This window comes from Sus scrofa, chromosome 6 (assembly GCF_000003025.6).
Source record: "Sus scrofa isolate TJ Tabasco breed Duroc chromosome 6, Sscrofa11.1, whole genome shotgun sequence".
In the NCBI taxonomy this organism is placed as follows: Eukaryota; Metazoa; Chordata; class Mammalia; order Artiodactyla; family Suidae; genus Sus; species Sus scrofa.
This window is the reverse complement of record NC_010448.4, coordinates 58,108,317-58,136,015: the sequence shown is the minus strand read 5'-3', so window position 1 is coordinate 58,136,015 and position 27,699 is coordinate 58,108,317. Positions and strand designations below refer to the sequence as shown.

Genomic DNA, 27,699 nt, shown 5'->3' with positions numbered 1-27,699 from the left:
GTCTAATAAGAGTTGTAGCCACCAGCCTACACCACAGCCACAGCAATGCCAGATCCTTAACCCATTGAACAAGGCCAGGGATCAAACCTCATGGTTCCTAGTTGGATTTGTTTCCGCTGCACCACAATGGGAACTCCTAAAAATGTTTTGGATCCAGCTGGATGCAGCTCGGATCCAGTGTTGCTGTGTTTGTGGGTTAGCCCTCATATGCATCTCGGATTCGACCCCTAGCCTGGGAACTTCCATATGCCGATGTTCAGCTCTTAAAAAAAAAAAAAATAAAATGTTTTTTGAGCATTATTTTGCCAGGCTCTGCTTTTGTCTCTGGAGAGACTTCAGTGAACAAACAAGCAAAGTCATGGGCTTCATGGAACGTAAAGTCTCGTGAAGCCTCCTGAGTAAAACAGGAGAATGTCAGTTCTGAAAAATGCTATGGAGAAATTTTAAGCCTAGTATATGGGCTGTAATGGAGGAGCTTCATTTATTTTTGGAAGGAAACCCAGACATACACTTGCACCTTCACTTCATCACCCTGCCCACTAGAGGTTGCTCTGTATCCACTCCCATGTGGGTATTAGCATTTTTATCCAACTCTGCCTGGGCTTCGCCTTTTCTTTTTTCTTCTTCTTCTTTTTTTTTTTTTTTTTTTTTTTTTTTTGCTACACCCATGTGGCCTGCGGAAGTTCCCAGGCCAGGGATCGAACCTGCGCCACAGCAGCGACCTGAGCCACAGCAGTGATACCAGATCCTTAACCTGCTGAGCCACAACAGGAACTCAGCCTTCACCTCTTCAGTGGCTGTCTTGCTTCCTTCCCAAAGACCTTACCCACTCCACACACAACTGCTCTCTCCCCAAACCTAAGATTTTTAGTGACCACTGCTTTTATCAACTCTGCGGCCGCTGCCTTTCCAGTGATGTCTCGGCTTCTACCTTTTAAAATCTTTCCAGGTCTCCTAGGATCTGAGCCCTTTTCTGCCGTACAGACATGAGTCTTGTTCCAAGATGGCCGCGCCCATGGTACTCCATAGCGCTTCCGATCTGAAGTACACAAAGGGCGTCGCCATCTTTCTTGGTTCCCCAGCAGGCTGAACGAGCCATGTTGGCCTTGGAGAGGCATCTGCCTCCGAAATCTTACATTTAGTACATCACTGCTGACTGTCCCTCGCAACCAGGAGGTGAAAGCTTTGAGGCGGTCAGGAACGATTTCTCCCCACAGCCGTGATGGCCCCGCCCATCCAAACGTCAATGTGGGCGGGGCCGTGTTACGTCACAGAGCGGAGCCCGCAGTTGGAACTCGGAAACCCCGGCAACGCGCCAAGGTTCTCGTGGGATTCCCCGGTCCCAGGTGGTCAGCGTCTCTAGGGACCGCAAAGGAGGGCGTCCGGACAGAAAGTGGTTTTCTGGTCGTGGGCTCAGCCTTTCGTCGCTCCCAGTGGTACCTGAAGAGGTTGAGATTAGGTGAGTTGGATTCTGGGCTTGGATTCGTGGTCTGTGGGGTTCTATGAAGCTGAGCGTGTGTAAAAGACCGTAGTTTGGATTTTATTTAGATTCAGCCCCTGAGCGTTTGTGATGGAGCCTTTAGTAATCAGTGATTAAGAGTCTGAAGAAATCGTCGGCCGAGAGTCCGATTGGCACTATTTGAGGTCTACTTGGATCACTCTGCTTAAGAGACTCAGTGGTTGAAAAAGCGGTGGAAAGTTTGAACGCGGTGTCTGGTCTGGGTTCCAGATGTAACGTGGGACTCTGTTGAAGTCCGGGTTAGCGGGATGTCCTTGTTGGTTTCTTGGGCATGTCTGGAGTTTAATGTGGCATTTAATATAGGACTCAGTCAAGAGACTTGTGCCTGGCGCGCTCACTATTTGGGGAGGTTCAGGGCCCCCTGGAGAATCTGTAGGCTGGCTTAGGATCAGACTTTGAATGCGGGGAAACAGGCTTGAGGGCTGCATTTCTCCAGTTCATTCAAATACAATTCTCTCCTTCAAGTCTGCCCTCAAGGACTTGACTAAAAATTTTTTTTCTCTCTCACACTGCCGCGTTCAGCGCTGCAGGGCAACGGGGAAATCCTGGACTGTGGGGTCTAACAAAACACACGAGACTCTTTTACAGAAAGAAAGTGGGGGACCAGGAGGCCCTCCGTTCCACAGAACAGAGGCGCCTAGGCTTTAGTCCTCATGACTTGTATTAGGGAAGGTGACGTAGGTTCCTGAGCAAAATCAGGTGCAGGCAATGACAAAGCCATCTCTGAGTGAATAACAGAGGAAACGACTAGCAGCTAGTGACAGGTGCATCCCTCCAGGGCATCGTGCAGCTGCTCCTGGTTCATGTATGACTCCCTTATCTTGCGTTTGAAGGAGACCCTGTACCTGAGAACTCTGCGTCAGCAGTCCTTAGCTTGCTGTGCTTTTGCATGTGCGCCAAGTTTGCCTTCTGCAGAGTTCAGCAGTTCCGTGGTCTCCAACAAACAGCTCTGTAAGAAACTGCTGAACTGTCTTCCAAAGTGGCTGTACCGTTTTGCCATCGGCAATATGTTAGAGGGCCTATTGCTTCATATCCTCTGCAGCATTCGGTGTTTCCGTTTTTGAGTTTTGGCTATTCTAATAGATGGGCAGTGGTATCTCATTGTTCTAATTTGTAATTCCCTTATTACGTATGATGTGAAACATCTTTTCACATGCTTACTTGCTTTCCATGTATCTTCCTTGGTAAGGTGTCAGTTCAGGTCTTTTGGTCATTTTTCAATTGGGTTGTGTGTGTTTTTTTTTTTTCCTTAATTTTTTTTAATGGCCACACCCACCGCATATGGAAGTTCCTGAGCTAGGGATTGAACCTGTGCCTCTGCAGAGACCCAAGCTGTTGCCATCAGATTCTTAACCCAGTGCACCACAGTGGAAACTCCAGGTGGTATTTTCTTATTGTTAAGGGTTTTTTTTTTTTTTTTTTTGTCTTTTCTAGGGCCACACCCGCGGCATATGGAGTTTCCCAGGCTAGGGGTCGAATCGGAGCTGTAGCCACCAGCCAACACCACAGCCACAGCAATGAGGGATCCAAGCCATGTTTGTGACCTACACCACCAAAGCCAGATCCTTAACCCACTGAACAAGGCCAGGGATTGAACCCGCAGCCTCATGGTTCCTAGTCGGATTCATTAACCACTGCACCATGAGGAGAACTCCTTTACTGTTAAGTTTTTAAGAGGTCTTTGTATATTCAGGATAATAGTCCTTTATCAGATGTGCCTTTTGCAAATATTTTTTCCTAGCCTATGGCTTTTCTACCTAATTTCTTTTTTTTTTTTTTTTTTGTCTTTTGTCTTTTGTCTTTTTTTTTGTTGTTGTTGTTGCTATTTCTTGGGCCACTCCCCCAGCATATGGAGGTTCCCAGGCTAGGGGTCCAATCGGAGCTGTAGCCACCAGCCTACGCCAGAGCCACAGCAACGTGGGATCCGAGCCGCGTCTGCAACCTACACCACAGCTCACGGCAACGCCGGATTGTTAACCCACTGAGCAAGGGCAGGGACCGAACCCGCAACCTCATGGTTCCTAGTCGGATTCGCTAACCACTGCGCCACAACGGGAACTCCCTACCTAATTTCTTGATATAGTTTGTATTTTTGGCTATTATATTTAAATGTATTATCTATTTTAATTTAATTTTTTTATTTCATTTTTTTTCTTTGGGCTGCACCTGCAGCATATGGAAGTTCCCAGGCCAGGGGTCGAATTGGAGCTATAGCCATCAGGCTACGCCACACCCACAGCAACGCCAGATCTGACTCTGTGACATACACCACTGCTCACAGTAACGCCGGATCCTTTAACCCACTGAGCAAGGCCAGGGATCGAACCTGGGTCCTCATGGATACTAGTTGGTTTGTTACTGCTGAGCCACAATGGGAACTTTCTAATTTAATTTTTTAAATGTATGGTGTGAGGTAGCTGTTCCAGTATATTTCTTGGAAAAACCATTCTTTCCCTCATTGCTTTGTCTTGCACCTTTTGTTGAAAATCAGCTGACTATACTTGAATTTGTTTCTTAATTCTCAATTCTGTTGCACTGATTTATGTATCTATTGTTATGTCAGCTTAGTACCTGTCTTATTACTGTGGCTTTAAAGTAAATTTTTAAATAAATTAGTAAAAGCACTCACTAGTTTATAATTCTATTTTACAACTGGTCTGGAGTTCTAGATCCTTTGCTTTTTAATGCAAATTTTAGAATCAGCCTCTTGATATTTATAAAATTCCTGGTGTTCCCTTTTAAATATTTATTTATTTATTTATTGTCTTTTTAGAGCCATACCTGCAGCATATGGAATTTCCCAGGCTAGGGGTTGAGTTGGAGCTGTAGCTGCCAGCCTACACCACAGCCTCAGCAACGCTAGATCTGAGCCATGTCTGCGACCTACATACACTACAACTCATGGCAATGCCTGCCCCTTAACCCACTGAGTGAGGCCAGGGATCAAACCCAAGTCCTTACGGATACTAGTCCAGTTCATTACCGCTGAGCCACCATAGGAACTCCCCTGGCATGCCTTGGATATTGATTGCATTGAATCTCTGTCAGAAGAACTGCCCTCACCATATTAAATCTTCCAATCCATAGGCTTGGAATGTCTCTCCACTATTTATATCTCTAAATTTGTCTCGGAGGCCTTTTATAGTTGTCAGTATACAGGTCTTGCTTTTGTCTTTATTTTCTTTTTATGATTGTTTTCATTAAAAATTTTTTTTATGGAGTTCCTGTCGTGGCGCAGTGGTTAATGAATCCGACTAGGAACCATGAGGTTGTGGGTTCGGTCCCTGCCCTTGCTCAGTGGGTTAACGATCTGGCGTTGCCGTGAGCTGTGGTGTAGGTCGCAGACGCGGCTCGGATCTCGCATTGCTGTGGCTCTGGTGTAGGCTGGTGGCTACAGCTCCGATTGGACCCCTAGCCTGGGAACCTCCATATGCCGCAGGAGTGACCCAAGAAATAGCAAAAAGACCAAAAAAAAATTTTTTTTATTATAGTTGATTTACAACTATAATAAAATAGTTCTGTCAATTTCTGCTGTACAGCCCAGTGACCCAGTTAAACATACATATACATTCCTTTTCTTATAATATCTTTCATCATGTTCCATCACAAATGATTGGATATCGTTCCCTGTGCTGTACAGCGGGACCTCATTACTTACCCATTCCAAATGCAATGGTTTGCTTCTACTAACCCCCAACTCCCAGCCTATCTTGTTCCCTCCCCCTTGGCATCCACAAGTGTCTTCTCCATGTCCATGAATTTGTTTCTGTTCTGTAGATAGGTTCATTTGTGCCATATTTTAGATTCCACATATGGTTGATACCACATGGTATTTGTCTTTCTCTTTCTGACTTACTTCACTTAGTATGAGAATCTCCAGTTCCATCCATGTTGCTGGGAATGGCATTATTTTGTTCTTTTTTATGGCTGAGTAATATTCCACTGTATATATGAACCACATTTTATTAATCCATTCATCTGTTGGTGGACATTTAGGTTGTTTCCATGTCTTGGCTATTGTGAAGAGTGCTGCAGTGAACATAGGGATGCGTATATCTTTTTGAATGAAAGTTTTGTCTGGATATATGCCCAAGAGTGGGATTGCTGGGCCATATGATAGTTCTGTATGTAGTTTTCTGAGGTACCTCCGAACTGTTTTCTATAGTGGTTGTAGGAATTTACATTCCCAACAACAGTGTAGGAGGGTTTCCTTTTCCCCACACCTTCTCTAGCATTTGTTATTGTAGACTTATTAATGATGGCCATTCTGACTGGTGCGAGGTGGTATCTCATTTTAGCTTTGATTTGCATTTCTCTAATAATTAGTGATATCGAGCATCTTTTCATGTGTCTGTTGGAGTATGTCCTCTTTGGAGAAATGTCTATTCGCCCATTTTTCAATTGGGCTGTTTGTTTTTTTGCTGTTGAGTTGTATGTGTTGTTGGTATATTTTGGAGATTAAGCCCTTGTTGGTTGCATCTTAATTTATTCTTAAGTATTTTTCTTTTTGATGCCATTGTGTGTGGAACTGCTTCCTTAATTTCAATTTTGGCTGGATCATTACTAGTATAGAGATATACAATTTACTTTAATATATTGGTATTGTATTCTGTAACCTTGCCAAACTTATTTATTAGCTCTAACAGGTTTTTTTTTTTTTTGTTTTTTTTTTTTTTTTTTTTTTTTTTTTGCATTTACTTCTTAGGATTTTCTTTCTTTTGTCTTTTTAGGACCACACCTGCAGCATATGGAGGTTCCCAGGATAGGGGTTGAATCTCAGCTGCAGCTGCCAGCCTATACCACAGCCACAGCAATGCCAGATGTAAACTGCATCTGTGACCTACACCACAGCTCACGGCAACACTGAATCCTTAACCCACTGAGCAAGGCCAGGGATGGAATCTGCATCCTCGTAGATATTAGGTTTGTTTCTGCTGAGCCACGATGGGAACTCCTCTTAGGATTTTCAATATACAAAATCATGTTGTCTGTGAATAAGGATAGTGGTACTCTGCATTTCGAATATGGATGCTTTATTACCTGTTGAGCTAGCTGGAACCTTTAGTATAGTAATGGACACGATTGGTTAAAGCATTCTACCTTGCCTTGTTCTCAATTCTAGGAGAAAAACATTCAGAATTTTACCATTAAGTGTGATGTTGGTTTTGGTTTTTCATAGATGGCCATTTAATAATTTGACTAACTTACTTTCTGTTTCTAGTTTTCTGAGAGTTTTAATTGTGAGTGGGTATTAAATGCCTTTGTATACCTTTTCTATGTCTATCGAGAAGAACATGTGGGTTTTATCTTCTGTTGTATTAATTTGGAGCATTCCATAAATTTCTTTTCCCATGATAAGCCAACTTTGCATTCCTGGGACCAGTCCCCCTTAGTTGTTGTCTATAATCCTTTTTATATTATGCTGCATTTGTTTTGCTAATACATTGTTTACAATTTTTCACCTGTATTCATGAAGGAGATTGGTCTATAGTATTCTTTGTCTTTGATGCCTTGGTCTGGCTTTGGTATCTTGATAATAAGGGCTTTATAGAGTGAAGCTCTCTGAGAGTAGGCTTTTCTTTGTGTGATGATTTTTAATTGCCAGTCAGTTTCTTTGTGTGTTATGTATCTATTCAAATGTTTTAAAAACTCTTTCAGTTTTGTCTCTTTCTAGGCATTTGACTATTTCATCTAAGTTTTATATATATATTTTAACCCATATTGTTTAGAAGTATGCTGTTTAATTTCCACATGTCTCATATTTTCTAAATGTCACTCTGAAGTTGATATATAATTTGGTTCTGTTGTGGTTGGAAAATGTATTTTGAATGTTTGTGTGTGTGAGTCATATACTTTTTAAAAGTTTTAATGTAATTTTTAATGCTTACACTCCATTTACAGTTATTATGAAACATTATCTATATTCTCCATGTCGTACATAGCTTATCTTTATTTTGAATTTATCGACTGTTGTTTTGTGTTTTAACACATGGTCTTTCCTGAAGAATGTTTCATGTACTTTTGAAAAAATGTATATTTTGTTGCTGTTGAGTATTATCTTAAATGTGTCACTTAAGTTGATTGATTATATTGTTCAAGTCTTCTAAATTCTTGCTGGTTTTGTTTTTGTTTTATCATTATTTCCAGCCAGGGAAAACTCACCTAACCCTTAGTGTCCAGAGTTCTTATTGGGGTTCAGTGAACATAGATGTGATTGGCTGCTTATGTGGCTGAACTTAGTCTCCAGCCTCTCCAGAGGTCTAGCTGATACCATATGGTCCAAAGCCCTCACCATAAATCACATCATTTCCATAGACTATCGTGTATGGCCCTACTGTAGGCTCCAAGGTAAGCAAAGCCATTCTTATTAGGTGAGACATTCCAAGGGCCTAGAGGTTCCCTCCCAGGAACTGAGGACAAAGCCAAACATCTGTTGGGCAAGGTCAGTCCTTTAATACATAAAGAGAAGCAAGAAACCTTAATGATTCACGTAGTACCATGGTCTTCAAACTGAGATGTATAACCCACTGAGCAAACAAAGACTTTTGAAGTGGTTCATGGGCACACATACTTTTTAAAGACACAAATGTCCAGATCCTTGGAACCAGATCTTTTCATGTGTCCTTCTCCCTGAACTTGATCTGCCTGAGCATTCACCAGCCTTGAAGCATCATGTTCTGCTGCTTCTGCTTTCCCTCCTCCCCTTTAAGAGTCATGCCAGTTCCTCATCACAAAAGAAAGGCCTACCTTTCACACATTCAAAACCTTGTTTTATTGCCCCAGAGGAGGAATGCCTCTGGGACACCAAATAAAACAACAGCTGGAAATATGAGGGTCCCTTATTTAAGTGCTTTTTAACAGTGGCAATTTCTGGGCCCAGAGGAAATGTACACTCAAAGTCAATTTGCTCTTTAGCCCATAGGTCCCGGCTCCCCAGAAGAAAGAGTGATTAAGTGAAGGAATGGGGGAAGAAAGAGGAGGTTCTTGGAGTTGGATATCATCATTTCTGAGGACAATGTTAACTGGGCACCAGGATTTCTGTCTCTAAGAACTACATGGCAGATGCAGAAGAGACGAAAGGCATAGAATCCCCGTTACTCATCATTTTCTGAGTGCAAAAGAACATGATCAAGGCTCAGGTGATTTCTGGTTGTTGTATCTTTCCTTTGTTGTCTAATGGATTTGTGGTGACCTGAAAAAACAAAGTTCATTCAACTAAAAGAAGTATAGGGGGTTCCCTGGTGTCTCAGCAGGTTAAGGATCCGGCGTTATCACTGCTGTGGCTTGGGTTGCTGGCTATGGTGTGGGTTTGATTCCTGGCTGGCCTGGGAACTTTTTTTAAATTACTCAATTATTATAGTCATATTTTTTAAATTATAGTCATATTTTTTATATATATTATATTTTTTACATATATATTTTATAGTCATATTTTTTAAATTACTCAATTATTATAGTCATAGTTGTACAGTGATCATCACAACCTGATTTTATAGCATTTCCATCCCAAACCCCCAGCCCATCCCCCACCCCCAACCTGTCTCATTTGAAAATCGTAAGTTTTTCAAACTCTGAGTCAGTGTCTCTTCTGCAAAGAAGTTCTTTGTGTCCCTTTTTTAGATTCCACATGTAACTGATAGCATTTGACGTTGGTTTCTCACCATCTGACTGACTTCACTTAGCATGATAATTTCTGGGTCCATCCATTTCTGCATCCAGTGCTGCAGGGCAACGGGGAATCCTGAAAGAGGAATGGCGTGGTATAACAAAACACACAAGACTCTTACATTTAGAAAGTAGGGGACCAGGAGGCACTCTGTTCCTGGAACAAAGGCACTTAGGCTTTAGCCCACATGACTTTTATTAAGGAAGGTGATAAGATTATTAGTAGTGGGATTAAGGAGGGTGACAAGATTAGTGGGCAAGAACAGGTATAGGCAATAACAGGTATAGGTTATCTTCTTAGTGATATCAAAGGGAGTATCCTTAGGACATAGTGCAGTTGTTTATAGAATAACACGATTAATGCATAAGTCCTTTATATTGTCTTTGAAGGAGACTCTGTACTTTAGAACTCTGTGTCCCAGGAGATACTTGCCTTTTGCAGAATTGAGCTGTTCTGTGGTCTCCAACAATCCATGTTGCTGCAAATGCTGTTATTTCTTTCCTTTTAATGGCTGAGTAATATTCCATTGTGTATATGTACCACATCTTTATCCACTCCTCTGTCGATGGACGTTTAGGTTATTTCCATGTCTTGGCTATTGCAAATAGTGCTGCAGTGAACATTGGAGTACATATATCTTTTTGAGTCATGGTTTTCTCTGGATAGATGCCCAGGAGAGGTATTGCTAATCAAACAGTAATACTATTTTTATTTTTCTGAGGAATCTCCATACTGTTCTCCACAGTGGTTGCACCAATTTACATTCCCACCAACAGTGTAATAGGGTTCCCTTTTCTCCACACCCTCTCTAGCATTTAGTGTTTGTAGACTTTTTGATGATGGCCATTCTGGCTGGTATAAGGTGGTAGCTACCTCATAGTGGTTTTAATTTCTATTTCTCTGATAATTAGTGATGCTGAACATCTTTTCATGTGTTTTTGGCCATCTGTATGTCTTCTTTGGATACTGTGTTTAGGTCTGCCCATTTTTTGATGGGGTTGTTTGTTTTTTTGGTGTTGAGCTGTAGAAGGTGTGTATAAGTTGGAGATGAATCCCATCAGTCACTTCATTTGCAAATATTTTCTCCCATTCTGTGGGTTGTCTTTTTTCTTTTTTGTTAAGGGTTTCCTTTGCTGTGTGGAAACTTTTAAGATTAATTAAGTCCCATTTGTTTATTTTTGTTTTTATTGTAGGTGGATCTGAGAAAATGCTGTGGTTTATGTTGGCCTATGCTTTTTTCTAAGAGTTTTATTATAGTATCTGGTCTTATATTTAGGTCTTTTAATCCATTTTGAGTTTATTTTTGTGTATGGTGTTAGGAAGTGTTCTAATTTCATTCTTTTACATGTGCCTGTCCAGTTTTCCCAGCACCACTTGTTGAAGGGGCTGTCTTTTCTCCATTGTATATTCTTTGACTGTAGATGTCATAGATTAGTTGACTATAGGTGTAGTATAGTCTGAATTTAGGGAGCCTGATTCCTCCAGCTCCATTTTTCTTTTTCAGAATGTCCTTGGCTATTCTGGGTCTTTTGTGATTCCAAACAAACTTTAAAATATTTGATTCTGGTTCTGTGAAAAATGTCCTTGGCAATTTGATGGGGATTGCATTGAATCTGTAGGTTGCCTGGGGTAGTATAGTCATTTTGATAATATTGACTATTCCAGTCCAAGAGCATGGTATGTCTTTCTACCTGTTTGTGTCATCTTTGATTTCTTTCATCAGTGTCTTACAGTTTTCAGAGTACAATTTTTTGTCTCTTTAGATATGTTTATTCCTAAGTATTTTATTCTTTTTGATGTGACGGTAAATGGGATTGTTTCCCTAACTTCTCTCTCTTTTTTTTTTTTTTTTGTCTTTTTGCCTTTTCTAGGGCTGCTCCTGTGGCATGTGGCGATTCCCAGGCTAGGGGTCTAATCGGAGCCGTAGCCACCGGCCTATGCCAGAGCCACAGCAACGCTGGATCTGAGCCGCGTCTGCAACCTACACCACACCTCACTGCAGTGCTGGATCCTCAACCCACTGAGCAAGGCCAGGGATTGAACCCGCAAACTCATGGTTCCTAGTTGGATTCGTTAACCACTGCACCACACCGGGAACTCCCTAATTTCTCTTTCTGATCTTTCGTTGTTAGTATATAGAAATGAAGTTGATTTCTGTGTATTAATTTTGTATCCTGTGACTTTGCCAAATTCATTGATGAGCACTAACAGTTTTCTGGTAGAGTCTTTAGGATTTTCTAGGTTATAATGTCATGTCATCTGCAAATAGTGATAGTTTTACTACTTCCTTTCCAATTTGGATTCCTTTTATTTCTTTTACTCCTCTAATTGCCATGGCTAGGACTTCCAAAATGATGTTGAATAGTAGTGGTGAGAGCAGACATCCTTGTCTTGTTCCTGATTTCAGTGGGAATTCTTTCAGCTTTTCACCATTGAGAATGATGTTAGCTCTGGGTTTGTCATATATGGCCTTTATTATGTTGAGGTAGGTTCCCTCTATGCCCACTTTCTGAAGGGTTTTTATCAGAAATGGGTGTTGGATTTGTCAAAGGCTTTTTCTGCATCTATTGAGAGGATCACTTTTTTTTTTTTTTTTTTTTTTGGTCTTTTTTTGTCTTTTCTAGGGCAGCACTTGCAGCATATGAAGGTTCCCAGGCTAGGGGTTTAATATCAGAGCTGTAGCCACTGGCCCATGCCAAGAGCCACAGCAATGCTAGATCCGAGCTGCATCTGTGACCTACACCATAGCTCACAGCAACACCGGATCCTTAACCCACTGAGCGAGTCCAGGGGTGGAACCTGCAACCTTCTGGTTCCTAGTTGGATTTGTTAATCACTGAGCCATGATGGGAACTCCCCAACGATCACATGGTTTTTATTCTTTGGTTTGTTAATGTGGTGTATCGCACTGATTGATTTTCAGATATTGAAGAATCCCTGGGATAAATCACACTTGATCATGATGTACAATCCTTTTAATGTATTGTTGGATTCAGTTTGCTAGTGTTTTGTTGAGGATTTTTGCACCTATGTTCATCAGTAAAATTGCCTGTAATTTTCTTTTTTTGTGGTATCTTTGTCTGGTTTTGGTATCAGAGTGATAGTGCCCTCATAGAATGAGTTTGGGAGTGTCCCTTCCTCTGCAATTTTTTGGAGTAGTTTCAGAAGGAGAGGTGTTAGCTTTTCTCTAAATGTTTGATAGAATTCACCTGTGAAGCCATCTGGTCCTGGACTTTTGTTTGTTGGAATTTTTTTTTTTTTTTTTTTTTTTTTTTGTCTTTTTGCTATTTCTTGGGCCGCTCCTGCGGCATATGGAGGTTCCCAGGCTAGGGGTCCAATTGGAGCTGTAGCCACCGGCCCAGGCCAGAGCCACAGCAACGTGGGATCCAAGCCGCGTCTGCAACCTACACCACAACTCACGGCAACGCTGGATCGTTAACCCATTGAGCAAGGGCAGGGATCGAACCCTCAACCTCATGGTTCCTAGTCGGATTTGTTAAGTTAACCACTGCGCCACAACGGGAACTCCTGTTGGAAGTTTTTTAATCACAGTTTCAATTTCAGTTCTTGTGATTGGTTCATTCATCTTTTCTATTTCATCTTGGTTTAGTTTTGGAAGATTGTACTTTTCTAAGAATTCATCCATTTCTTCTAGGTTTTCCGTTTTATTGGTGTATATATAGTTGCATATAGTAGTCTTTTATGATCCTTTGTATTTCTGTGATGTCCGTTGTTACTTCTCCTTTTTCGTTTCTAATTTTATTGATTTGAGTCTTCTCTCTTTTTTCTTGATAAGTCTGGCTAAGGGTTTATCAATTTTGTTGATCTTTTCAAAGAATCAGCTTTTCGTTTCATTGGTCTTTTCTATGGTTTTCTTTGTTTCTATTTCATTGATTTCTGCTCTCATCTTTATGATTTCTTTCCTTCTGCTAACATTAGGTCTTGTCTGTTCTCTCTCTAGCTGCTTTAGATATAAAGTTAGGTTGTTTATTTGAGCCTTTTCTTGTTTCCTGAGGTAGGCTTGTATTGCTACAAATTTCCTTTTTAGAACTGCTTTTGCTGCATCTCATAGGTTTTGGAGTGTCATATCTTTGTTGTCATTTGCTTCTAGGTGTTTTTTAATTACTCTTTGATTTCTTCAGTGATCCACTGGTTGTTTAGTAGCACGTTGTTTAGTCTCCATGTGTTTGTGTTTTTGGCAGTTTTTTTCTTGTTGTTGATTTACTGTCATATACCATTGTGGTTGAAAAAGATGCTTGATATGATTTTGATTTTTTTAAGGTTACCAAGGCTTGATTTGTAGCCCAGAATGTGATCAACCCTAGAGAATGTTCCATGTGCACTTGAGAAGAATGTGTATTCTGCTGCTTTTGGATGGAATGTTCTATAAATATCTATCAAGTCCATCTGGTCTAATGCTTCATTCAGGGCCTGTGTTTCCTTATTGATTTTCTGTCTGGATGATCTGTCCATTGCTGTAAGTGTGGTGTTAACGTCCCCCACTATTATGGTGTTATTGCCGATTTGTCCTTTTGAGGTTGTTAGCAGTTGCCTTATATATTGTGGTGATCCAATGTTGGGTGCATATATATTGAAAATTGGTATATTTTCTTGGATTGATCCTTTGATCATTATGTAATGTCCTTCCTTGTGTCTTAAAATATTCTTCATTTTAAGGTCTATTTTGTCTGATATGAGTATTGCTACTCCAGCTTTCTTTTGATTCCCATTTGCATGGAATATTTTCTTCCATCCTCTCACTTTCAATTTGTATGTGTCGAGAAGTGGGTCTCTTGAAGACTGCATATATACAGAGTTCCCGTCGTGGCTCAGTGGTTAACGAATTCGACTAGGAACCATGAGGTTGTGGGTTCAATCCCTGGCCTTGCTCAGTGGGTTAAGGATCCGGCATTGCCGTGAGCTGTGGTGTAGGTTGCAGATGCGGCTTGGATCCCGCGTTGCTGTGGCTCTGGTGTAGGCCAGTGGCTATGGCTCTGATTAGCCTGGGAATCTCCATATGCTGTGGAAGCAGCCCTAGAAAAGGCAAAAAGACAAAAAAAAAAAAAAAAAAAAAAAAAATAGACTGCGTGTATATGGATCTTGTTTTTATATCCATTCAGCCATTCTATGTCTTTTGATTGGGGCATTTAGTCCATTAACATTTAAGGTAATTATTGATATGTTCTTATTGCCATTTTATTAACTGTTTTGGATTTGTTTTTGTTGCTCTTTTTTCTTCCCTTCTTCTCTTGTTCTCTCTTGTGGTTTGATGTATTTGGGTTGCTTTTTCTTATTTGTTTGTGTATCAATTGCAGATTTTTGGTTTGCACTTACTCTGAAGTTTTGATATAAGAGTCTATATGAGATTGTTTTAAGTTGTTGGTGCATCTTAATTGCAAGTGCATCTCCAGTGTCCTGCATTTTACCCTCCTCTTCTCATGATTTCTGATTTTGGTCACATAATTGTGTGTGGATGATTTCCCATCTTTACTGTATATATGCCTTTACTGGTGGGTCTTGTCATTTGTGGTATTTGTTTCTAGTTGTGGCCTTTTCTTTTCTGCCTAGAGAAGTTCTTTTAGTATTTGTTCTAAAGCTGGTTCAGTGTTGCTGAATTCTCTTAGCTTTTACTTATCTGTAAAGCTTTTTACTTTATTTTTTTGTCTTTTTGTCTTTTTAGGGCCACACCCATGGCATATGGAGGTTCCCAGGCTAGGGGTCTAATCTGAGCTGTAGCCACCAGCCTACACCACAGCCACAACAATGCAGGATCCACGCCATTTCTGCCACCTACACCACAGCTCACCAGCAACACCAGATCCTTAACCCACTGAGCAAGGCCAGGGATCGAACCCACAACCTCATGGTTCCTAGTTGGGTTGATTTACACTGCACCATGACAGGAACTCCATGTAAAGCTTTTGATTTCTCCTTCTGAATGAGAGCCTTGCTGGCTAAAGTAATCTTGGTTGGAGGTTTTTCCCTTTCATCACATTAAGTACATCATGCCACTCCCTTCTGGCCTGCAGAGTTTCTGCCTGAAAAATCTGCTGATAACCTTATTGGGGTTCCCTTGTATGTTGTTTCTTTTCCCTAGCTGCTTTCAGTATTTTCTCTTTGTCTTTAATTTTGGTCAGTTTGATTAATATGTGTCTTGGGGTGTTCCTCCATGGGTTTATTTTATATGGTACTCATTGTGCTTCCTGGATTTGAGTGAGTGGTTCCTTTCCCATGTTAAGGAAGTTTTTGGCCATTATCTCTTTGAATATTTTTTCTGTCCCTTTCTCTCTCTTCTCCTTCTGGCACCCCCATAATACAGATGTTGGTGCATTTAATGTTGTCCCAGAGTTCTCTGAGACTCTCTTTATTTCTTTTCAATCTTTTTTTTTTTTTTTTTTTTTTTTTTGTCTTTTTGCTATTTCTTTGGGCCGCTCCCGTGGCATATGGAGGTTCCCAGGCTAGGGGTCGAATTGGAGCTGTAGCCACTGGCCTACACTAGGGCCATAGCAACGCGGGATCTGAGCCGCGTCTGCAACCTACAGCACAGCTCACAGCAACGCCAGATCGTTAACCCACTGAGCAAGGGCAGGGATCGAACCTGCAACCTCATGGTTCCTAGTCAGATTCGTTAACCACTGCGCCACGACGGGAACTCCTCTTTTCAATCTTTTTTTCTCTTTTCTGTTTTGCATCAGTGATTTCCAGTAGTCTGTCCTCCACCTCACTTATTCATTCTTCTGCCTCCTGTATTCTGCTGTTGGTTGCTTCTAATGAATTTTTTATTTCAGTTATTGTATTTTGCATCTCTGCCTCCTTAAGTTTTAAATCTTGTATTTCTTTGCTCAGTGTTTCCTGTAAATTATCCATCTTTGTTCCAGTTTATTTCCAGTGTCTTGTATCATCTTTAGCATGATCAGTCTAAAGTCTTTTTCCTGGAGGCTGATACCTCCAGATCACTTAGCTGTTTTTCTGGGGGTTTTTTTGTGTTTTTTTTTTCCCTCCCTTATCTGAGTTATAGTTCTCTGCATTTTCTTTTCCTTTTTTTTTAAATTTTGATTCTTTGTGGTCCCAAATTCCTTTCCTTTTCCATTTCTTCACGTGGCTTAGATCGCCTCAGTTTCTGTCTGAAGTTCTTTTCTTTTTCTTTTTTATTTATTTATTTATTTATTTTATTTATTTTTTTTGTCTTTTTGCCTTTTTCTTTTTTTGTCTTTTGTCTTTTTTTGTTGTTGTTGTTGTTGCTATTTCTTGGGCCGCTCCCGCGGCATATGGAGGTTCCCAGGCTAGGGGTTGAATCGGAGCTGTAGCCACCGGCCTACACCAGAGCCACAGCAACGCAGGATCCGAGCCGTGTCTGCAACCTACACCACAGCTCACGGCAACGCCGGATCGTTAACCCACTGAGCAAGGGCAGGGATCGAACCCGCGACCTCATGGTTCCTAGTCGGATTCGTTAACCACTGCGCCACGACGGGAACTCCCCTCTTTTTGCCTTTTTCTAGGGCCGCTTCCGTGGCATATGGAGATTCCCAGGCTAGGGGTCTAATCGGAGCCGTAGCCACCAGCCTACACCAGAGCTACAGCAACGCGGGATCCGAGCCGCGTCTGCAACCTACACCACAGCTCACGGCAATGCCGGATCCTTAACCCACTGAGCAAGGGCAGGGATCGAACCCACAACCTCATGGTTCCTAGTCGGATTCGTTAACCACTGCACCATGACGGGAACTCCTGCATTTTCATGTTTATTTTTATAGGTTTTTGGTGTGGTATCCTTTTTGCAGACAGTAGAGTTGTAGCCTCTCTTACTCCTGATGTCTGCCCCCCTTGTCGCTGAAGTTGGTACAGGGGCTTGCTGTAGGCTTCCTGATGGGAGGGAGTGGTGCCTACCTACTGGTAGGTGGGCCTGATTCCTATGCTCTAGTGGGTGGGGCTTTGTCTCCAGATGAGATTAGAGTTGGCTGTGTGCCTGGGGGTGTCTTTAGGCAGCCTATATACTGATGGCTCGGGCTGTGAACCCATCTGGATTATTGTTTGGCCTGGGGTTTCTCAGGGCTGAAGAGTGGGGCCAGATTTTCCCAAAATGTCCACCTTCAGAGAAACACACACTGATGAATGTTCCCAAGAGCTTTGTCTCCAATGTCCTTTCCCCACAATGAGCCACAGTCACCCCCTGTTTTCCCAGGAGATCCTCCAGAAACTGCAGTCAGGTCCAACCCAGATTCCTATGGAGCCTCTGCCTTGCCCTGGGACCCAGTGTACAGGAAAGTGTGCGTGCCTTTCAAGAATGGTGTCTCCGTTTTCCACAGTCCTGGGGAGCTCCCATACACAAGCTCCACTGGCCTTCAATGCCAGATGCTCCGGGGGCTCTTTCTCCCAATGTCAGATCCCCAGGTGTGGGGACTTGACATGGGGCTCAGAACTCTCATTCCTGTAGGTGAGTCCTTATGACAGAGTTACTTTCCAGTTTGTGAGCTTCCCACCTGGGAGGTATGGGATTACTGCTTACTTCTGTAATCGCCCCTCTATCATTTGATGTGGCCTCCTCTTTGTCTTCTAGAGTAGGATATCTTTTTGAGTTTCCAGTCCATTTGTTTGAAGGTTGTTCAGCATTTGGTTGTAATTGTGTTGTTTTTATGAGAGAAGTTGAACTCTAGTCCTTCTATTCTGCCATCTTAATCTCCGTCCCCTGGCCTGGGAACTTTCTCATGGCCATAGGCATGGCCAAGTAAATAAATAAATAATAAATAATTTTTAAAAGACGTATAAATTGGAGATAATTGGTTTTTGAGTAGAAATCAACTTAGACTCTGAATTAAAAATCAGGACAAAGTGGGATCAGAAATATATGGTTCAGGAGTTCCCATTGTGGTGCAGCAGAAACGAATCCAACAAGGAACCATGAGATGGCATGTTCGATCCCTGGCCTCGCTCAGTGGGTTAAGGATCCAGTGTTGCCGTGAGCTGTGGTGTAGGTTGCAGAAGCAGCTCAGATCCTGCATTGCTGTGGCTATGGTGTAGGCCAGCAGCTACAGCTCTGATTAGACCCCTAGCCTGGGAACATCCATATGCTGATGGTGTGGCCGGAAAAAGACAAAAAAAAAAAAAAGAAAGAAAGAAAAGAAATATATTGTTTATAGGGGTCAGACTAAATGACTAATACTGGAACATAATTGTGACTGGCAGATCCCGTGGGTTTCATCAGCTATCACTTTGCATTATCTCTGTCAAACATCACAACCAGAGAAACAGGGAAAGCTCCATGATGTGCGTTGACTACAAGGAGAAAGCAGACCACTTCCTCAGGGATTCAGTAAGGGTTTTTTTTTGTTTGTTTGTTTGCTTTTTATGGCCACACCCACATCATATGGAAGTTCCCACAATAGGGATCAAATCAGCGTTACAGCTGCCAGCCTATGCCACAGGAACACAGGATCCAAGCCGTGTTTGCAGCCTACACCACAGCTCATGGCAATGCCAGATCCTTAACCCACTGAGTGAGGCCAGGGATCGAGCCCATATCCTTATGGATCCTAGTTGGCTTCATTACTGCTGAGCTACAAAGGGAACTCCTGCGGAGTCAATAATTTATGTCACTCCAAACAACATTGATAACGCTAAGGGGCTCCCCACTAGCCCAGGTACCACTGGCCTGGTACCGATTGAGCATCTAAAGGAAAGATGATTACAGCTCACTGAAGAACATTACCTATATAGTTGTATGAAATTCCATGAGTTCATAATTATACTGAAAAAACAAATCCAGTTATAAGATAAATAAGTGCCAGGGATGTAATGTACCACACGATGACTATAACTAACACTACCATATGATACAAAAGAATGTTGTTGTTGTTTTTTAATTACTCAAATGAATTTATCACATCTGTAGTTGTATAATGATTATCACAATCCAATTTCACAGGATTTCCATCCCACAGCCCAAGCACATCCCCCCACTCGCCCAAAATGTCTCCTCTGGAGACCTTAAGTTTTTCAATGTCTGTGAGTCAGCATCTGTTCTGCAAAGAAGTTCAGTCTGTCCTTTTTTCAGATTCCACATGTCAGTGAAAGCATTTGAAGTTGGTGTCTCATTGTATGGGTGACTTCACTTAGATGATAATTTCTGGTTCCATCCATGTTGCTAAAAATGCCGGTATTTCATTCCTTTTAGTGGCTGAGTAATATTTCACTGTGTATATGTACCACATCTTCTTGATCCACTCCTCTGTCAATGGACATTTAGGTTGTTTCCATGTCTTGGCTATTGCAAATAGTGCTGCAGTGAACACTGGAGTACATGAGTCTTTGCGAGTCGTGGTTTTCTCTGGATAGATGCCCAGGAGTGGGATTGCTGGATCCAATGATAGTTCTAGTTTTAGTTTTCTGAGGACTCTCCAACCTGTTTTCTACAGTGGTTGCACCACTTTACAATCCCACCAACAGTGCGATAGGGTTCCTTTTTCTCTATACCCTCTCCAGCACTTGTTGTTTGTAGACTTTTGGATGGTGGCCATTCTGGCTGGTGTAAGGTGGTACAAAGGAATGTTGTTAAGAGAGTAAATCCTAAGAGTTCTCATCATGAGGAGAAAATCTTTTACCTTTTTTCTAAAAATTGTATTTACATGAGAGAAGGTGGTAGTAGTCATTTCACAATATATGTAAATCATACCACCATGCTGTACATCATATATTTGTACAGTGATATATGTCAATTATTTCTCAATAAAACTGACAGGAAAACCATTGGCGCTCAATAGAAATCAAATATTTAAATTTCTTTTTTTGTCTTTTTCAGGCCACACCTGCAGCATATGGAGGTTACCAGGCTAGGGGTCCAATCAGAGCTGTAGCTTCTGGCCTACACCACAGCCACAGCAACGTGGTATCCAAGCTGCATCTGCAGCTTACACCACAGTTCATGGCAACACCTGATCCCTGGATCCCTAACCCACCAAATGGAGACTGGGGATTGAACCTTCCTCCTCATATATGCTAGTCAGGTTTGTTAACCGCTGAGCCATGATGGGCACTCCAGATATTTAATTTTTGAGATGACAAAGCAACATAATCAAACATGTTTTGGGGAACAGTGGTGGAGATTCATTCTGAGTTTAAGAATAGATTCCTTCGGAGTTCCCGTTGTGGTGCAGTGGTTAATGAACCTATTGTCTATGAGGATTCGGGTTCCATTCCTGGCCTTGCTCTGTGGGTTAAGGAACCAGTGTTGCCATGAGCTGTGGTGTAGGTTGCAGAGGCGGCTCAGATCTGGTGTTGCTGTGGCTCTGGCGTAGGCTGGCAGCAACAGCTCCAATTAGATCCCTAGCCTGGGAACCTCCATATGCCATGGGTGAGGCCCTAAAGAAAAGATAAAGAGGAAAAAAAATAGATTCCTTGGAGTTCCCATTTTGGCTCAGCAGTAACGAATCCCACTAGTATTCATGAGGATGCAGGTTCGATCCCTGGCCTCACTCAGGGGGTTAAGGATCCTGCATTGCTGTGGCTGTAGTGTAGGCCAGCAGCTGCAGCTGTGATTTGACCCTTAGCCTGGGAACTTTTTTTTTTTTTTTTTTTTTTTGTCTTTTGTCTTTTTGTCTTTTTTGTTGTTGTTGTTGTTGTTGTTGCTATTTCTTGGGCCGCTCCCACAGCATATGGAGGTTCCCAGGCTAGGGGTCCAATCGGAGCTGTAGCCACTGGCCTACGCCAGAGCCACAGCAACGCAGGATCCGAGCCGCATCTGCAACCTACACCACAGCTCACGGCAACGCCGGATCGTTAACCCACTGAGCAAGGGCAGGGACCGAACCCGCAACCTCATGGTTCCTAGTCGGATTCGTTAACCACTGCGCCATGACGGGAACTCCAAGCCTGGGAACTTTCATGTGCCACAAGTGTAGCCCTAAAAAAGGGAAAAAAAAAAAAAAGATTCATTGTGAAATAATAGAAGCTTCACTGATTACGGCTCAATACTCCTAAACCATTAATTACACTCATATATGAACCACCTCTGCAGAGTGAGCCCCAGTTGTCATTTTCATGACATCTTCTTGTTTGCAGATGATTGGCATTCTTTACATTAAAATGCCTATAGGCCAATTTTCTTCTTTTTGATTTGATACAGTGAATGCCAAATGATGTCTGTCTGAATGATAGTTTAATAATTCACCTACTGATGAATATTTAAATATTCTTTTTTTATTGTCCCACCCATGGTATATGGAGCCACTGATTGAATCGCAGCCACAGCTGTGGCAATGGAGGATCCTTTAACCCACTGCACCATGGCAGGAACTCCTAGATATTATTGTTATTACAAACCATGTAACATTGAACATTCTTGTTAATGGCTTTTGGTAAAATCGTGTCTATTTCTTTAGAGTGGCTATAGAGAAGTCTATTACTGGGTTTGATCATTTCACATTTTTAATATATACTTCTGGTTGCTGTCCAAATGGCTATTCCAGTTTGTGGTCAATGTAGCATAATGGTTGAGTGTGAGCTCTAGAGCCATCGCCAGCTGTGTAACTGTGCAGTTCACACACCTGAGTTTTCTTTTCTCATCTGTAAAATGGGGATAATGATAATGGCACCTACCTCATAAGGTAGAATGTAAACTGAGTTAATGTATACAAAGCTTTTAGAAGAGCACCTTGCTGGGAGTTTCCATTGTGGCCCAGCAGTAATGAACCTGACTAGTATCCATGAGGACATGGGTTTGATCCTGGGCCCTGCTCAGTGGGTTAAGGATCCGGTGTTGCTCTGACCTTCAGTGTAGGTCGAGGATGTAGTTCAGATCTGATGTTGGCTGTGGTGGTGGCCTACACCACAGCCAGAGCAACTCGGGATCCAAGTTGAGTCTGCAACCTGCACCACAGCTCACGGCAATGCCAGATCCTTAGCCCACTGAGCGAGGCCAGGGATCGAACCCGAAACCTCATGGTTCCTAGTCGGACTCGTTTCTGCTATGCCACGACAGGAACTCCTCATTTTTTTTTTTTTTCGGGGTGCAAATATCTTTTTTATTTATTTTATTTTATTTTTTTATTTTTTTATTTTCCCACTGTACAGCAAGGGGGTCAGGTTATCCTTACATGTATACATTACAATTACAGTTTTTCCCCCACCCTTTCTTCTGTTGCAACATGAGTATCTAGACATAGTTCTCAATGCTATTCAGCAAGATCTCCTTGTAAATCTATTCTAAGTTGTGTCTGATAAGCCCAAGCTCCCGATCTCTCCCACTCCCTCCCCCTCCCATCAGGCAGCCACAAGTCTCTTCTCCAAGTCCATGATTTTCTTTTCTGAGGAGATGTTCATTTGTGCTGGATATTAGATTCCAGTTATAAGTGATATCATATGGTATTTGTCTTTGTCTTTCTGGCTCAGTTCACTCAGTATGAGATTCTCTAGTTCCATCCATGTTGCTGCAAATGGCATTGTGTCATTCTTTTTTATGGCTGAGTAGTATTCCATTGTGTATATATACCACCTCTTCCGAATCCAATCATCTGTCGATGGACATTTGGGTTGTTTCCATGTCCTGGCTATTGTGAATAGTGCTGCAATGAACATGCGGGTGCACGTGTCTCTTTTAAGTAGAGCTTTGTCCGGATAGATGCCCAAGAGTGGGATTGCAGGGTCATATGGAAGTTCTATGTATAGATTTCTAAGGTATCTCCAAACTGTTTTCCATAGTGGCTGTACCAGTTTACATTCCCACCAGCAGTGCAGGAGGGTTCCCTTTTCTCCACAGCCCCTCCAGCACTTGTTATTTGTGGATTTATGAATGATGGCCATTCTGACTGGTGTGAGGTGGTATCTCATGGTAGTTTTGATTTGCATTTCTCTTATAATCAGCGATGTTGAGCATTTTTTCATGTGTTTGTTGGCCATCTGTATATCTTCTTTGGAGAAATGTCTATTCAGGTCTTTTGCCCATTTTTCCATTGATTGATTGGTTTTTTTGCTGTTGAGTTGTATAAGTTGCTTGTATATTCTAGAGATTAAGCCCTTGTCAGTTGCATCATTTGAAACTGTTTTCTCCCATTCTGTAAGTTGTCTTTTTGTTTTCTTTTGGGTTTCCTTTGCTGTGCAAAAGCTTTTCAGTTTGATGAGGTCCCATGGGTTTATTTTTGCTCTAATTTCTATTGCTTTGGGAGACTGACCTGAGAAAATATTCATGATGTTGATGTCAGAGAGTGTTTTGCCTATGTTTTCTTCTAGGAGTTTGATGGTGTCCTGTCGTATATTTAAGTCTTGAAGCCATTTGGAGTTTATTTTTGTGCATGGTGTGAGGGTGTGTTCTAGTTTCATTGCTTTGCATGCAGCTGTCCAGGTTTCCCAGCAATGCTTGCTGAATAGACTTTTTTTTTCCCATTTGATGTTCTTGCCTCCCTTGTCAAAGATTAATTGACCATAGGTGTCAGGGTTTATTTCCGGATTCTCTATTCTGTTCCATTGGTCTGTCTGTCTGTTTTGATACCAGTACCACACTGTTTTGATGACTGTGGCTTTGAAGTATTTCTTGAAGTCTGGGAGAGTTATGCCTCCTGCTTGGTTTTTGTTTCTCAGGATTGCTTTGGCGATTCTGGGTCTTTTGTTGTTCCATATAAATGTTTGGATTGTTTGTTCTAGTTCTGTGAAAAATGTCATGGGTAATTTGATAGGGATTGCATTGAATCTGTAGATTGCTTTGGGTAGTATGGCCATTTTTACAATATTAATTTTTCCAATCCAGGAACATGGAATATCTTTCCATTTCTTTACATCTTCTTTGATTTCTTTGATTAAAGTTTTATAGTTCTCGGCATATAGGTCCTTTACCTCCTTGGTCAGGTGTATTCCGAGGTATTTGATTTTGTGAGGTGCAATTTTAAAAGGTATCGTATTTTTGTATTCCTTTTCTAATGTTTCATTGCTGGTATACAGAAATGCAACTGACTTCTGAATGTTAATCTTATATCCTGCTACTTTGCTGAATTTATTAATCAGTTCAAGGAGTTTTGGGGTTGAGTCCTTAGGGTTTTCTAGGTATAGTATCATGTCATCTGCATACAGTGACAGTTTTATCTCCTCTCTTCCTATATGGATGCCTTTTCTTTCTTTTGTTTGTCTAATTGCTGTGGCTAAGACTTCCAAAACTATGTTGAAGAGCAGTGGTGAGAGTGGGCATCCCTGTCTGGTTCCAGATTTGAGTGAGAAGGCTTTCAGTTTTTCCCCATTGAGGATTATATTTGCTGTGGGTTTATCATAAATGGCTTTGATTATATTCAGGAATGTTCCCTCTATACCCACTTTGGCGAGGGTCTTGATCATGAATGGATGTTGGACTTTGTCAAATGCTTTTTCTGCGTCTATTGAGATGCTCATATGATTTTTGACTTTTTTTTTGTTAATGTGGTGTATGATGCTGATTGATTTGCGTATGTTGAACCATCCTTGTAAACCTGGGATGAACCCAACCTGGTCATGGTGTATAATTTTTTTGGTATGTTGTTGGATTCGGTTGGCTAAGATTTTGTTGAGAATTTTTGCATCTATATTCATCAATGATATTGGGCGATAGTTTTCTTTTTTGGTGGTATCTCTGTCTGGTTTTGGAATGAGGGTGATGGTGGCCTCATAGAATGTCTTTGGGAGTATTCCTTCTTCTTCAACCTTTTGAAAGAGTTTAAGGAGGATGGGCACCAATTCCTCTTTATATGTTTGATAGAAGTCACCTGTGAAGCCATCTGGTCCTGGACTTTTATTTGTAGGGAGTGATTTTATGACCTCTTCAATTTCATTTCTAGTGATCGGTCTGTTCAGTTGGTCTGTTTCTGCTTGATTCAGTTTTGGCAGGCTGTAAGATTCTAGAAAATTGTCCATTTCTTCCAGATTGTCAAACTTGTTGCCATACAGTTGTTTATAGTATTCTCTTATGGTTTTTTGTATTTCTGCTGTATCCGTTGTGATTTTTCCTTTTTCATTTATAATTTTGGTTATTTGGGTTCTTTCTCTCCTCTTTTTAGTGAGTCTGGCCAGGGGTTTGTCGATTTTGTTTACCTTTTCAAAGAACCAGCTCTTGGTTTTATTAATTTTCTCTATTGTTTTTTGAGTCTCTATTTTATTGATTTCTTCTTTAATCTTTATAATTTCCTTCCTTCTGCTGACTTTAGGACTTTTTTGTTCTTCTTTTTCTAATTCATTTAGGTGGAGGGTTAAGTTGTCAACTTGGGATCTTTCTTCTTTTTTGAGAAAGGCCTGTATTGCTATAAATTTCCCTCTGAGCACTGCTTTCGCAGCATCCCATAGGTTTTGAGAGGTTGTGTCTTCATTATCGTTTGTTTCAAGGTAGTTTTTAATTTCCTTCTTGATTTCCTCATTGACCCATTGGTTTTTTAGTAGCATGTTGTTTAGTCTCCATGTAGTAGGTTTTTTCTCTTTCCTTTTCCCATGGTTGATTTCTAATTTCATGGCATTGTGGTCAGAGAAGATACTTGAGATAATTTCTACGCTCCTAAATTTATTGAGATTCGCTTTGTGTCCCAATATGTGGTCGATTCTTGAGAATGTTCCATGAACATTTGAGAAGAATGTGTATTCTGATTTTTTTGGATGTAGTGTCCTGAAGATATCAATTAAGTCTAACTTTTCTATTGTTTCCTTTAGGATCTCTGTTGCTTTATTAGTTTTCTGTCTAGAGGATCTGTCCATTGATGTGAGGGGGGTATTTAGGTCTCCTACTATGATTGTATTCTCATCAATATCTCCCTTTATGTCTGTTAATATTTGTTGTATGTATCTGGGTGCTCCTATATTTGGGGCATATATATTGACGATAGTAACATCCTCTCCTTGGATGGATCCCTTAATCATTAAGTAGTGTCCTTCTTTGTCTTTCTTTATGTCTTTTGTTTTAAAGTCTATTTTGTCTGATATGAGCGTTGCGACTCCTGCTTTTCTGTCATGTGTATTGGCGTGAAATATTTTTCCCCACCCTTTCACTTTCAATCTATATGTATCTTTTGTCCTAAGGTGAGTTTCTTGTAGGCAGCATATTGAAGGTTTTGCCTTTTTATCCACTCAGCCACTCTGTGTCTTTTGATTGGGGCGTTCAGTCCATTGACATTTAAGGTGATAATTGATAGATGATTATTTATTGCCATTTGAACCTCGTGTTCCAGTTGATTCTATGGTTCTCCATTCTTCCTTCCTTTCTTTTTTTTTTTTTTTTTTTTTTTTTTTGTTGGATGGTCTCCTGGTATTATCTGCTTGAGTGTATTTTTTTTTTCATTTTTTGCAAATGCAATATTTGGTTTTGGCTTGTGGTTGCCCTGTGTTTTAAGTATGCTAACACCTTCCCATAATTGTGTGTTTTAGCCTGATGGTCCTGTAAGTTCAAACACTTCATTACTATATTAAAATTAAGAAGAGAGACATACAAACAAACAAAAAGGGTTATTTACTTCCTAACATCCCTTGCCCACATTTTATGGTTTTGATGACTCTTTTTTATTTTTTTCTTTTTAATTTTATTTTGTTTGAAGCATGTTCATGATTAAATCTGTATGCTGGCTTATTTGAGTGACTGCTCTCTGATTGTGGTTTCCTCAGTCCTAGTTCTTCCTCTTCTTCTTCTTTTTTTTTTTCTTTTCTTTTTTCTTCCCTTTCCTTCCTTTCTTTTTGGTTTAGAGAAGCCCTTTCAGTATTTCCTTTAACCTGGGTTTTGTGTTGCTGTATTCTATAAGTTTTTGTTGGGAAAAATTTTTATTTCCCCTTCTATTTTATATGATATTCTTGCTGGATAGAGTATTCTAGGTTGCATATTTTTTCCTTTTAGCTCTTTAAATATCTCTTGCCATTCCCTCCTGGCCTGTAGTGTTTCTGTAGAGAAATCAGCTGATATTCTTATGGGGGTTCCCTTGTAGGTAACATTCTGTTTTTCTCTTGCTGCCTTTAGGATCCTCTCTTTATCACTAACTTTTGCCATTTTTATTATGATGTGTCTTGGTGTGGGTCTGTTTGGGTTCAGTTTGTTTGGGGCCCTCTGTGCTTCTTGTATCTTGAACCCAGTATCCTTTAGATTTGGGAAGTTTCCAGCGATAATTTCCTCAAATATATTTTCCATTCCCTTATCTTTTTCTACTCCTTCTGGAATTCCTATTATGTGTAGATTGGCCCGCTTTATATTATCCCATAGGTCTCTTATATTGCTTTCCAGTTTTTTGATTCGGTTTTCTGTCTGTTGACCGGATTGAGTGATTTCCATTTTTCTATCTTCCATATCACTGATTTGTTCTTCTGCATTATTCATTCTGGTTTTTACTGCCCCTAGTTCAGTTTGCATCTCTGCAAATGAATGTTCTAGTTTTTCTTGGCTCCTCCTTATATTTTCTAGTTCCTTTCTGAGGGTATCTGCATTACTGTCCATATCTTCTCTTAATTCCTTCAGTATTTTCACTATTTCTCTTTTGAACTCCAGGTCTGTCTGACTGCAGAGATCTGTTTCATTGTTGACTGTTTTAGGTGAGTT

At 41.0% G+C, this 27,699-nt stretch overlaps 1 protein-coding gene across 3 annotated transcripts in view; it reads left to right on the top strand.

Moving 5' to 3' along the window:
* ZNF614 (zinc finger protein 614) overlaps window positions 1,072-27,699 on the top strand; it is a 36,278-nt gene continuing 9,650 nt past the window's right edge. The window contains exons 1-2 of one of the 3 annotated variants that reach the window (XM_021097258.1): window positions 1,072-1,459; window positions 8,435-8,658. In XM_021097258.1, coding sequence (XP_020952917.1) covers window positions 8,644-8,658 — 15 coding nt within the window. In that variant the 5' untranslated portion in view covers window positions 1,072-1,459; window positions 8,435-8,643. The remainder of the gene's footprint in view (window positions 1,460-8,434; window positions 8,659-27,699) is intronic. The other 2 variants (XM_021097260.1, XM_021097259.1) reach the window with 2 other exon arrangements.